The sequence below is a fragment of the Hypanus sabinus genome, chromosome 8, assembly GCF_030144855.1.
Source record: "Hypanus sabinus isolate sHypSab1 chromosome 8, sHypSab1.hap1, whole genome shotgun sequence".
In the NCBI taxonomy this organism is placed as follows: domain Eukaryota; kingdom Metazoa; phylum Chordata; class Chondrichthyes; order Myliobatiformes; family Dasyatidae; genus Hypanus; species Hypanus sabinus.
In genome coordinates this window covers 132,263,842-132,277,908 of record NC_082713.1, presented here as the reverse complement: position 1 = coordinate 132,277,908, position 14,067 = coordinate 132,263,842, and the positions used below count along the sequence as shown (strand labels likewise).

At 38.9% G+C, this 14,067-nt stretch overlaps 1 protein-coding gene across 2 annotated transcripts; it reads right to left on the bottom strand.

The window, feature by feature from the left end:
* Positions 1–3,552: 3,552 nt before the first annotated feature.
* On the bottom strand, positions 3,553–13,648 carry LOC132397805 (lactosylceramide 4-alpha-galactosyltransferase-like). 2 transcript variants are annotated; one of them, XM_059976558.1, is made up of 4 exons: positions 13,567–13,648; positions 12,701–12,864; positions 12,131–12,307; positions 3,553–4,888 (listed from the first exon to the last, which is right to left on the bottom strand). In XM_059976558.1, exons 2-4 carry the CDS (start codon positions 12,750–12,752, stop codon positions 3,714–3,716), a joined length of 1,404 nt encoding a protein of 467 aa, XP_059832541.1. In that variant the 5' UTR covers positions 12,753–12,864; positions 13,567–13,648; the 3' UTR covers positions 3,553–3,713. The 2 variants fall into 2 exon arrangements, with proteins under 2 accessions (XP_059832541.1, XP_059832540.1); XM_059976557.1 differs by having other exon boundaries at positions 12,701–13,642.
* Positions 13,649–14,067: the final 419 nt, after the last annotated feature.

Genomic DNA, 14,067 nt, shown 5'->3' with positions numbered 1-14,067 from the left:
TTGTCTGGATTGGGGAGCATGCTTTATGAAAACAGTTTGAGTGAACTCAGCCTTTTCTCCTTAGAGCAACGGAGGCTGAGAAGTGACCTGATAGAGGTGTATAAGATAATGAGAGGCATTGATCATGTGGATAGTCAGAGGTTTTTTCCCCAAGGCTGAAATGGTTGCCACAAGAGGACACAGGTTTAAGGTGCTGGGGAATAGGTACTGAGGAGATGTCAGGGGTAAGTTCTTTTACACAGAGAGTGGTGAGTGAGTGGAACGGGCTGCCAGCAACGGTGGTGGAGGCAGATACAATAGGATCTTTTAAGAGACTTTTGGATAGGTACATGGAGCTTAGAAAAATAGAGGGCTATGGGTAAGCCTAGTAATTGTTAAGGTAGGGACATGTTCGGCACAACCTTGTGGGCCGAAGGGCCTGTATTGCGCTGTTGTTTTTCTATGAAAAAATGCATTTGATGGGTTTCAATGAGGTCATCCCTCATTCTTCTGAATTCCAGTGAGTAGAGGCCCAGAGCCATCAAGTACTCTTCATACGACAAGCCTTTCAATCCTGGAATCATTTTTCTGAACCTTCTTTGAACTCTCTGCAATAGTCTACCCTTTTATTTCTTCTACCAAAGTGCACGATCATACATTTTCTGACACTGCATTCCTTCTTCCACATCTTTGACCATTAAATTGAGTGACATATGCAAATTTCCAGTCCTCCAATTGTGGATGTATTTCTAAATAAATGATCAAGATATAGTTACAATTCTGATCAATCTTTTAATAGTTAAAACACTCAGGCTCATGGGACAATATGAAAATTCACCAGATATCTCATGTACTTCAAGCAAGATAAATTTAGTCTGAGCAGTTACTGCCTTGTGAGTGCCCACCAAAAGCTAAGCAAAACATTGGATGTAGTTAGTGCAGTGAAACAGTATTTTGCAGCAAGTGATAACTTTTCAAAGGTTCAAGTCTTGAGACATTTCAGGCAGGAGGCTGTATCTTTCAAATAGAGAAATTCCACAGCTCCAGGTATGTAAACTCCAAATGAGTAGTAGAGCTAATAGAACTTGATGTCGTGCCATTGGGACTAGGTGGGTGTAAGCGTCGGCACTGACCAGGCTGTCATTGTTATATGGTTATATCAGGTTTATTATCACCAGCTTGTGACGTGAACTTTGTTAACTTAGCAGCAGCAGTTCAATGCAATACACAAACTAGCAGAGAGAGAAAAATAATAAATAAAAAACATAATAAACAAGTAAACCAATTACATATATTGAATAGATCTTTTTTTAAATGTGCAAAAACAGAAATACTGTATACTAAAAGAAAAGTGAGGTCATGTCCAAAGCTTCATTGTCCATTTAGGAATCAGATGGCAGAGGAGAAGAAGCTGTTCCTGAATTGCTTAGCGTGTGCCTTCATGCTTCTGAATCTCCTACCTGATGGTAAGTGAGAAAAAGACATTCCCTGGGTGTTGGAGGTCACTACAATTAATTAAATAAAACTGGAGCAATATTATCAGTATTGATTATAACAATGAGTCACTTGTAAGTATTCACTGAGTCAAACAAACTCGAGTTAAATTCATGCTCAGAGAACTGCGCAGGAGAGAAAGGTTTCAATTCAGGCAACACTGGCACCTGTACTGCAGAAAGAGGGAGCGGTTCCTTTGGGATGGACTCCACTTGAACTACGTGGAAATAGATAAGAGTGTAAATGAACGTTTAAATAGATCTAATAAAAAGGATAATTTGAGAGTGCAGTGTAATGAGATAAAGTGATTAATAAGTAGCCTAGAATATATGAAACGGACATAACATATAAAAGTAAGAGTGCAGCAGTAAAAGGGACCAAGCAGGGAAAATTAAAAGCTCTATTTAAATGCTCAAAGAATTAATGGCACAAATACATAACTGGCCATGATCTAACATTCTTTACAAAAAGATTTTTGCAACTGGAAGTTTGTGTGCAGTTCACTTATTCTCCCCTTCACTGTACAAGTTTCCTGCCAGCAACCCCTTCCCCACCTAGATCCACCTATTACTGCCAACTCTTGCTCCAACCATACCTCTCCACCCTATACTGCCTATAGTCCCTCCACTTTTTCCAATTGGTGTGAATGTGAAATCGCAGCTGTCCATATGAGAAGTGATTGATAAGTTCGTGGCCCAAAGTAGGTGTCAATTTTAGAAAACTTAGTATGTTTATTTTTTTAACATAGTCTCCTCTACATTTACACGCTTAGTCCAGTGGTCATGGAGCATATGGATCTTGGACCTCTGGGAAGTGTCCACAGCAGGAGTGATTGATAAGTTTGTGGTCCAAGGTAGAAGGAGATGAGTTATTCACTTACAACTTTCTGCATAATCACTCAGAGTTGAACTGCATGTGTATGTAACGAGAGCTGTATAACTCGTCTCCTTCTACCGTAGGCCACGAACTTATCAATCACCCCTTGTATATTGCCTGGATCCACTAATTTCCTCTAGCAGCTCTTTTTATGCTTTTTAACTTAAGTCATCACCATTTCATGTGTATAAAGTCATTTGAAGAAATTAGAACAAAAGGGCATTGGCAGATTTTTTAAGTACCATTTATCTCAATGTTAATATCCCCAATGAAGAATAAAATTTCATAGGAAGGGTAATTCATTCATGACTAACTTTAAAAATTAAAGAAACCTTAGATTTAAGTAAAGTCTCCAAACACGGTGAAGAATAATGATAAACCAAAGGAACAGAGTTCCTACAAGTAAGGACAAAACAAAAGTTGTCTTTTGTTAGCCTCCAAGGCAGGATTAATAATCCAAGGAAATGGTAGAGACATTAATCAAATATTTGCTGTTAGTGTAAAATAAATTAAATTGGAATTAAAAAGGAAGCAGATCACCAGTAGAAAATATTAGAGAAACTAATGGAACTAAAATCTGACAAATACCCTGGACCCTGGTCCTTATCTTAGATGTGGCTGCTTAGTTGAAAGTCATCATTTAATGGGAATAAGCACTGGAAATATCCCAGCAGGTGAAACCATACAGTCTTGTTCTTCAACAAATACACTTGTCTCAGACAAAGTACATTAAATAGATAAAAAGGTATAAAAGCTTACCATACAAGGGAAGGTAATTGGAGTCTAAATGAAAGAAGCTATTTCGTTGACTCATAAGTGTTGAGGTGGTTTAAAGAGGTTGTAGTATGAGGATGCCTTCCCTTGCTGGGGAAATCAAAGGCAAGGAGACCATCCCTGTATTAAGGAATGCATATTTAAGATAGATGTGGAGGAACTTCTTCCAGTAGTTGCGAACCATTGTGATTCTCTATCTAAAAGAAAGCACTGGGCATTGAGATATTAATTATAATAAAGCACAAGATAGATCTGTGGATTGCCCCATATTCTCTGCAAGTTAAACATAAAAGAAACTGCAAGCTCAGAATCAAACTCCAGGCAAAGATATTCAAAACTCACAATAAGTCTGAAGTGTCTCCGATATTTGAACCTCTTCTTAAACAACAAAATTTAGTTTTGCTAAAACAACATTTATTGTCATCAGAATTATACAAGACATTAACAACCAGTTATTTTGCAGAATTACAACACATGGAGCGAAACTTTAATACAAAATTGAAGTTAATAATTTTGCAAATTTCATCTGAAATCAAATAAATTTTAAACCTGATTAGAATACTAATGTCTTTGAAGTAATAATAATTGCTTTACATATTTTCCCGCCAGCCCATCATTTTGTATGTAAGTGGACAATAAACTGAGCTGAGTTGGTCAATCATCACCTTGGATCCTATCTGGAATTGAGTTCCATGACTCTTTTTATTCCAGATATGCACGCCATAAGAATTCTTAAGTAACTCTCGAGCCTCTGAGTGACTTACAACTTCAAAATACTTTTTCCAGTCCTGCCAACGGATTGGATAAAAAGCCTCAGGATTTAGCATTTTAACTCCTTTGCACTGCTGTATCTTGGTTACGCTGTTCTTTTGGCACCACTTTTTAAGAATTCTAGTTACTAGCTGAGGTCCCTGGTGACCCCAGATCCAGCCATTAAAGTGTTCAACAAAATCATCCAGACAACATCTGATATAGTCATGGTGTTGATTGAAAGCCAAAAAAGCTGTATTTACTAAATATTTTTGTTCTCTCCCAATGCAATTGGTAAGATTTAGCAGATTTTTAAGAACAATAATATCAGTGTCCAAGTAAATTCCACCATATTTCCAAATTATGGCAAGCCTTGCTGCATCAGAAATAGTTGTTATAAGATAGGGTTGCCACCATGTATTCAGTTGCAAATACCAGGAAGACAATGGAGTATCTGCAAAAATCTCTTTCAAATCTATTGGCTTGATCTCAACATTTGGAAAGCAGTTCAATAGAGACATCTTTGGGGTTTGCATACCAGCTGTAGCTGTAAGCCCCTTCATATAAAAGACAACTTTGGCTGTGGGGTGAGACCTTGCAGCAGATTCCACAGAACACATGGTCAAAAATGTTGGGTTGGTTCGTTTGGAAGTCTCCAGAAAGAAAATAGTCGTATTACTTTTAGTGAGAGATGAAGCATTCCTCCCAAAATTAATGCCAACGGGTGGACACTTGATGTGGTTGGATATCTTGTACTTCACAGCCTGAAATTGCGAATCACCTTTGTTGCTATAGTAAAGCATTAATGTAATCAAAGCAAACAACTTCAATGAAAACAAAAGGCACATTGACAACTTTAAGCACAAGTGATTTTTTGTAGTATTCCTTAATGCTAAGCATACATTCATGAAATGACATTGCTGCTTCTGATTGCCTTCAGTGAACATTCTTGAGGAATTTTTGCTGATGTCTTTAACTTTTGCAAAGAGAACACCAATTTGTAGTTTAGATCTTTCTGTAGACAAAAAGACAAAAATCAATTATTTGAACAGTACTCATGTGTATCTTCTCCTTATTGCTCCATCTGCAGGCATAATACTTTCTTTCTTTGTGCCAAATCCAAGCTCATCTACAATCCCTGAACATGACAATCCTCTTTGTCTCAACTAATGGTACATGATTAAATTGGAACTTAATTAACCCAAAGCTTGATTGAGAAGGCAGTTCTCATGGGTTCTCAAGAGAAAGAAACTGTCTTTGGAGATTATGATGCAAGCCTTTCTCCCTCTGCTACATCTGCGGAGAACTGGAACTGGTCACTGCGATCATACAGCAGCGACATCTGAATCACTTATGTCTAATGTTGAGACTGAGTTACTTTCCAGTTTAAAATACTCTGAAAATTTATGACAATGAAACTCTGTACAATTTTTTGTAGTATCTCTAGTTACACTGAGTGCTGTTGCAGGAAAGCAGCATCCATCAGGGACCCCGAACACCCAGGGTCATGCTCTCTTCTCACTGTTGCCATCAGGAAGATGGTACAGGAGCCTCAGGACTCAACACTACCAAGTTCAGGAACAGTTATCACACCTCCACCATCAGGCTCTTGAACCAGTGGGGATAACTTCATTCAATTTCACATGCCCCACTTTCAAGGAATCTTCATCTCATGTTCTCAATATTTGTTGTTTACTTGTTATTCTTATTTTCTCTTTTGTATTTGCAGTTTATTGTCCTTTGCACTTTGGTTATTTGTCTGTCCTGTTGAGTGTGGTCTTTCAGTCATTCTAGTATGGTTCATGGATTTACTGAGAATACCCGCAAGAAAGCAAGTCTCAGATGTGTACAAGGCTGAAGACTGAAATTAGGAAGATGGGTCTTGCAGTTCACTAGGGGTTCTCAAGGACTGAACATATTCTCTGTTTAATAGAAACATAGAAAACCTACAGCACAATACAGGTCCTTCGGCCCACAAAGCTGTACTGAACATGTCCTTACCTTAGCAATTACCTAGGGTTACCCATAGCCCTCTATTTTTCTAAACTCCATGTACTGTTCAGGAGTCTCTTAAAAGACCCTGTTGTATCTGCCTCCACCACCATTGCTGGCAGCCCATTCCATGCACTCACCACTCTCTATAAAAAAAAACTTACCCCTCCCAGAGCTAGAAATCCAAGGGTTTGAAAGGAAAGAGCCATGGAACATATGCTATACACATCTCCAGGGGAATTTAATTAAAAGTTACAAATATATAACCATCACCAATAAAAGTGCCTTCAAACTATTAAATACAAGAGAATCTGCAGCTGCTGGATATCCAGAGCACCATACGCAATGTACTAGAGGAACTCAGCAAGCCAGACAGCATCTATACAGGCGAATAAACAGTCAGCATTTTGGGCTGAGATCCTTCATCAAGGCCAGAAAGTAAAGAGGAGAGGTGGGAGGAGGGATAAGAGTACATGCTGGCATGTGATAAGTGAAAGGAGGTGAAGGGAAAGATGGGGAATCAAGTGGGAAGCTGGGAGATGAAAGGTAGAAGAGGTGAAGGATTGGAGGAGGATAGAAGAGAACAGTAGGCCGTGGAAGAAAAGGGAGGGGCACCAGGGGAAGGTTATAGGCAGATATGAGAAGGGGTGATGGAGAAACCAGAATAGGTAATGGGAAAAGAGAATGGGGTGGGTGGGGGGGAGATGAATTACTGAGAGTTAGAGAAATCAATGTCCACATCATCAGGTTGGAGGCTACTCAGATGGAATGTGAAATGTTGCTAACCTGAGTGTGGCCTCATTTGGCAGTAGAGAGGCCATGTACTGACATACAGGAATGGGAAGTTGAATTGAAACGAGTGGCAGATGAAGTGAATTTTTTTCGCCATATTGGTCCCCAGTCTATGTCGGGTCTCACCAGTGTAGAGGAGAATACAGCAGGAGCACTGGAATTAGTAGATAACTCAACATACTCGCAGTTGAAACTCTGTCTCACCTGGAAGGATTGTTTGGGGCCATAAATGGTGGTGAGGGAGGAGGTGTAGGGGAAGATATAGTACTGGTCCTGCTTCCAAGTGCCAGGAGTGAGATCAGTGGGGAGGAATGAGAGGACAAGGGAGTCACATAGAGAGTGATCCCAATGGAAAGCTGAATTGTCAATAAAAATAACTCTACAGTATCTAATACCCTATGGGAAAGAAAATTTCCAATTTTTTGAGAAAATAGAGAAAATGATATTATTTTCCCAAACAACAACCTGATTAACTCTCCCTGCCCTGTGACATTATTTTGGCTCTCAGTTGTAAAGTGTATTGCCTCTGAAATAACATATCAGTTTGGATGGAAGTTTGGCTGGGCAACAGAAATCTGAGAGAATGCATAAATAATATTTTTGGCAAGATGTAACAACAGGTGTAAAATACAGATCAGTGCCAGGCCTCAGTTTCTTACTATTTATCTGATTAGCATAAATCAAGGGGCAAAATCTGGTGTTTAAATTGTTAAGAGTGAAAGGTGAATTAATTGATACATACAAGATACTAAGGAATCTTGGCAGGATAAATGTAGAGAATTTGTTTCCTCCAAAGAATATAGGACTTTGGGTCCCCATTAAAAAAATATGGGGTCTCCCATTACAGACAATTGAGGAAATGATTTTTTTTCCCCTCACAGAGTGTGCTTTCATGGATTCTTGATAAGCAAGCAAATTAATCCCAAGATGGCTGGAATGTAGAGCTAGTTTTCAGGCAGATCAACCATGATCTCATTACATGATGCAGCCAAACCGAAGACATGAATGGCCTATTTCAGCTCCCAATCCATATATTTGTAAAAATTGCTGCAAAGAATGGTCCAATTGATTGTGTGTAATGTATCACTGACTAAACGGAGATTACTTCACTACTATGCCAATAAATATCAATAATATGCTAATACAGTACAAGAGAAATAAACTGAATCCTTGGAAAACTTTTGCTTAGAAATTGAAACCTTTTATCTTCTTAAATTTTAATTTAGACTATGTTATAACTTAATTTTACGGTAACATTTTAAATATCCGGATTGTAATTTGCATGGATCTTTGCTAACCTGGTGGGGAGGGGAGTGCATAGGGAGATTACAATACTCACCAGTTAATTAACTTTCTCAAAATGTCAAAAGATCTTTTCCTTCTCAGATATTCAGACTCATGACTTGGTGTCACAGGTCTTCACAATATTAACACACTTCATTCCCAAGCTTTGCCTAATCATTACTGCTAAATTCTGATCTCTATTAAAACGTGCCCTGACAATAGCATAGATCAAACACTTCTTCCACAATTTCCCATCACCCCTGTAATTAACTTGCTGATAATACAGCAGAGTTGAAAGGCAAGCTGCAAGGATGTAAAATATCTATAGAGGGGCCTGGACAAGTAAAGTGAGTGGATGGGGGCAGATGTGGGGCAATTATGAGATTAGCCCAATTTATCTCCCCTAACTCCAATTGTTTAGATGGTGAAAAATTAGGAAAAGCTGGTATACAGAGGATCATTAAACAAAATTTGTAGGAGTAACTAGTAGTATATAAAATGATGAAGGGTCTCAGCCCAAAACATCAACTGTTTACTAATTTCCATAGATGCTGCTTGACCTGTTGAGTTCTTCCAGCATTTTGTGTGCGTTGCTGTGGACTTTCAGCATCCGCAGAATCTCTTGCATTAAAAAATAAGGTGAAAGCATACATGCAAACACGAGGAAATCTGCAGATGCTGGAAATTCAAGCAACACACACAAAATGCTGGTGCTTGGTCTCGGCCTGAAACGTCAACAGTGCTTCTTCCTATAGATGCCGCCTGGCCTGCTGTGTTCCACCAGCACTTTGTGTGTGTTGAAAGAATACATGGATCTTTTAAGAGTTAAAAGTGGATAAATGATCAGACAGAGCTTTGATAAGACCATATTTCAATGGTTTCAACTTCTATGTCTCAAGATGATTGAGGCTGGGGGGGGGGGTGGGGAGAGGTTTGGAGTAAATTGTCCAAGGTACAAGAATTCTTCCAATATGTGGGGAATATGATTATATGATTTGTGGACACATGGAGAATAATATTAGGACAATCCTTGCTAGAACTTAGAAGCAGGTGAATTGTTAGCAGTCTGACAAAAACAAATAGTTCTTTGACTGGAAAGTACAAGATTACAAAAACAAAAATGCAAAATCTGGAATGCAAGTTGTATTTTTACTCAGAAGCTGCAACTCTTTCCAATTCAACAAACAATAAATCTTCAGCACTTTATTGTTCAGAGACAAGATCCACTGACCTATGAACAATGAAGATAAGCAAGAAGGAGAAAAAGGGGTATACATTTATGGTGTAGCATGGTGGAGTAGGCTCCTGAGGCCAGATTCTATATATTACCATTGTCCAACTCTTCCTCCTACTGATCACTATGCTCTTGATCATCATTCAATTGGATATTCCCTTCTTCCTCCATCACCTTCATCAGGTATAATTTTGAACCAACATCTCAAATTGCAATATTTTCCATGTACAGCTCACTTATTTATTAATAAAGTTTTTGCTAATGTTGCAAAGCAGCAGCGAAATACATATCACCCACGGGATACATGCTGTCATGTTGTCTTGGTGATTAATGTCTCCAAAGTCATTGTTACCCTGGGGCATGGATTACTCTGCTGATTCTGATGTTAGTGATGTTTATATTGGTATGATTTAGAGTGTGATCTTCTTACTAACGTCCTGCTGGAGCGCAGAGAAACCCACATTCCCTCTGGCGTCGTCAGGATTGCCTAGTGTCCTAGTACAACGTTGATTGCTAATGTTGATTTTTGTTTTCAATCACCCGAAGTCTGCCTCTGTTTTCCCCCAATACGCTCTCATTTTATTGATGTTATGATTCAGCTTAATTTCCCTCTTTGATTTATATTAGCAATTATTTTCTCCTGAAAGATTTGCCGGCCTTTTCCATTCTTCTTTCGTTTCATTTGATGTGCGCTCGACGACAGTATTAAAATTCTGCTTCACCGAAATCACGGCCCAACTTAGCTCAGTTATCTACACTGCAGCTCAGGTGAACTTTCCCAGCGCTGACATAGATATTCAGTGCAGCCTCAGTTTAACATGAGCGGTCTGGGGCTAAAAATCTAGTTCCACCTCAGCCGAGGGGAGAGAAAATAAATTGCTTGGGAATAGTTTAGCGACAGGGGTAATTTCGGACCTCCCCATTTTAAATTGAACCAACTCTGGATTCTAGACGAGCGACATGTCAAATCAAAAGTGCTGGAGCATTGGACGGGATGAGAAGGTGACACTGGTGTGTGTTAGAGAGGGATAGCATGGGTGGGGGTAAAGGCAGGCAAGTTGTAATTGTGATGTCTTTTTTTAAAAATGCGCATGAATACACTTTGGTGACCTGAGAGTCAGCTCAGTTGTCTTTTGAAAGAGTATTACATCGAGTATCCTTGATGGGTTTTTTTGTTTAATAGGTTTCATGTGGCAACGCAGAGATTAAGGAACTGTTCCATAGAAATTAAAGAATTCCTTGCTAGTTAAAATTGCAATATGGCAGTGAGAATTGTAGAATAATTTTAGCTTTACCTAATTTTAGATTTTACTATTGGGCGAATAATATTCGAAATTTAATATATTGGAAACTAGATTTAGATTTACCATTGTGCCCACAGTGGGTAAATTTAGAACGTAATGATGCACAAGGGTATTCTTTATTCTCTGTTCTTGGTTCTTCTCTCCCTGCTGATTTAGTTAAACTCAATAAACAGATATCTAACCCTATTGTCAAACATACATTACGAATTTGGTTTCAATTTCGTAAGTTTTTTACTCTGAAAAACTTTGTTCTTGATAGCCCTATCTTACTTATTTTTTTTAAAACCTTCTTTAACAGATCAAGCTTTTAGCATATGGAAAAGGAAAGGTATAAAATGTTTTCGTGATCTTTTTTCTGAAGGTAGTTTGATGTCTTTTGACCAACTTTCCAACAAATTTAAGTTACCTAAATCTAATTTTTTTAGATATTTACAAATTAGAAATTTTTTATATAAAGTTTTACCATCCTTTCCCAATTCAACTTTGATAGATTTTTCAGATATGATTTTTACTTTAAATCCCTGTCAGAAGGGATTAGTGGCTCTTATTTATAATATGATTATGAAGATACAACCAGAGGTATCGGGTAGAATTAAACAGGAATGGGAAAAAGAACTTCAATACAATATATCAACGGAAAAATGGGAAAAAAATTTACAAATGGTTAATTCTTCTTCTATATGTGCTAAACATGGTTTAATACAATTTAAGGTCGTACATAGAGCTCAAATGTCTAAAGATAAGCTTGCTCGATTTTATTCTCATATTAATCCTCAATGTGACAGATGTCATTCAGATGTGGCTTCACTGACCCACATGTTTTGGTCATGTCTTACCTTACATAACTATTGGAAGGACATATTCGCTACCATTTCCTCAATTTGGAAAATTGATTTACAACCTCATTTTATCACTGCAATTTTTGGTATACCAAATGAGGATGGTAGTCGACTTTCCCCTTCAATTAGACGAATGATTGCCTTTGCAACATTAATGGCCAGAAGGTCTATATTACAAAAATTGGAAAGTAGTAAATCCCCCTACCACATTTCAGTGGTTCTCTCAAACTATTTCTTGTCTGAGTTTAGAAAAAATTAGAAGTACTATTTTCGATTCATCAATTAGATTTGAAGAAACTTGGGGACTGTTCATTCGACACTTTCATATGAATTAATTTGGCCTCTTTCAAACCTTTTTTCTTTTTATTCTTGTTCTGGTATGGAGTTCCAGAGTTTTTGACACTATCATACTCATATAAACTGGTATTATTGCCCATGTTAGTTTAGGTTTATTTTTTTTTAATATAAATTTTTTCTGCATTTTTATATATTTTTTTCTTTTGATGTCTATTCTTAATCTTTTTCATGTATAATCAATATAAGTTAGATTGATTATTGTACGATTTTTTTTGCTGATAGTTTAATAAGATATTGTTATCTTGTTACTAATTTAACTTTAAGTCTAATGTACTCATAACCTATTTAATACAATATTATGTTATGTTTTTTATAAGAAATTTAATAAAAAGATTGAAAAAGAAAGAGAATTGTAGAATAACCTATTGAAACTTCAGAAATCCTCGTCTCTGGATTCATAATTCAATGTAATCCATGGAAGTCATTGTTCTAATTCTATTAAAAAACTACCTCACCTCGATCAGTGGCTCCAGTCCTAGCGACGCTTGCCTGGTTTAAGAGGCGCTGGAGCCTCACAGCTCCTTTGGTCCGTTCAAGCTCCAGCTCGGGGTTCTCTCTCCGAAATTCGCGCTCTCTTTTCTCCACCTGGGGTTTTCTCCTACATCGCAAACGTCTGCGGGTCGGTAGCTGAGCTGACCAATACAAATTACACCGCGTGTTAAGGCGAGTGGCAGAACCGATGGGAATGTGGAAAGGAAGCTGCAGGGAAAAATTACTGAAGGAACCGATTTGCTCCATGCGCCAGCATAGTCTCGATGGGCGAAATGGCCTCACTTCCTGTCGCAAGCAACCAAATGCTCGACTCAGTAATGGCTCGGTCCTTTTTTCGGGATTTTTTTGTCAGTATACAGGTCGAATTCAGGGCACTAGGGCGACAGAGGTGGTGAAGTTGTAATGAGTGAATAGGGAGGAGGGGTGAGCCACACGAGAGGCTCTTCCTTTCCTGGTTTCTGCGCACAACACCCGACACTCCCGGGGAGAAGAGGAGAGGGAACGAAAGGGACAGTCAAAGGCTCGGTACTCACCGTCCCATCGCTCAGGCCAGCGGAGCGCACGCCGGCAGCTCCAGGTGTTCATTTTATGAACTGTCCTTTGCGAAGACACTCCGTGTGTACCGACAGCGCCCGTGGCGCTCGCACAGTTTGTAGAAACAGAAAACGGCCGCTCACGCCATCCTTACCACACTGGACTGAACTCAACACATCGAGAGACCCGGGACCAGCATAGTTAGCGGTAGAAGAGAGAGAAAGATTTAACAATATCACGTTCTCTCGAGAACCATGTTTCACCTGTCTCCTTTTGGCTCTGATCTTTCGTGGAAAGAATCCCAATTCATTTTTCACTATCGGTCTCTGGCCGAGTTGGAAGATTCCAGAACCTACGATTTCACTGCTTGGTTGTCCTTCTAACACTAGGTTTATTTCTAAACAGCCTTGCTACTGGACCCGCTTTGCTCTGAGGCCAGTTGTTTTCAATCCAGATATTGCGCACAATTCTCGATCTGCAGTCACATATAGTGATTGTCAAAATTGTCCTGATCAAATGTTAAACACGGCGTGGATTCGGAGAGAAAGTCAACTACAGTGGGTTAATAAACTGGAGAACTTTTTGTTCGGTCGTTGAAATGCCAAAATTTTAAATGCCTTCCTCCACTCCTTCCAGAAGCGCTCCCAACGCGCTGCTAATTTTTAACAGGAACTATTACGCACAATGCCTCCCATGCTGTATAACCGCGAGTTGCTTAAACACTCCAAACAAGCTGGCAGAGCATTAGACTTAGGGAACAGTTAACGTACATTGAAACGCACCTGCGTTCATTTAAGACTAAACAATTCATTATTAAGCTCCCTTACTAAACAGCGGGAATGTAAAGTCAGGATTAAGTACATACTGTCTGGACGTAAACGATATGCGCCTTCCCCGTCTCAAAATCAATAGGTCGGATAGTAAAGTCAACGAAGTGAAAAGTGGATCTCTCTGCCAACTGTGTGATCTGCTAAGTGTTTCAGGCATTCTTCGGTTTTATTTCAACATCAACGGTTTGATGTTGAGAAGGGTGAAAGTTCAGGCTGGAGATGACGTGGAAGTTTAGGTGACATTAAGGTGAATTTGATTTGGTAGGAGGGAGGGGAGCTTCAATCAATCATCCCATCCTTAGAAGCAAGGACCAGGAGTCCATTCAATTTACTATGGAGATGATGAAGACACAACAGAGAAAATGACAAAGGGCTGTTCATATAAAGATTCTCTTTCCACAGATGCTGCTTCCTTCACTCTCTGAGTTGCTTTTGGGGTTTATAGAAAGAAAAACAAGTGGAGGAGAAACCAGGAGTTTGCTTTACATTCTGTTAGTTGATTGTGGCAGAGAAGAGCATCATTATTTGATAGAATC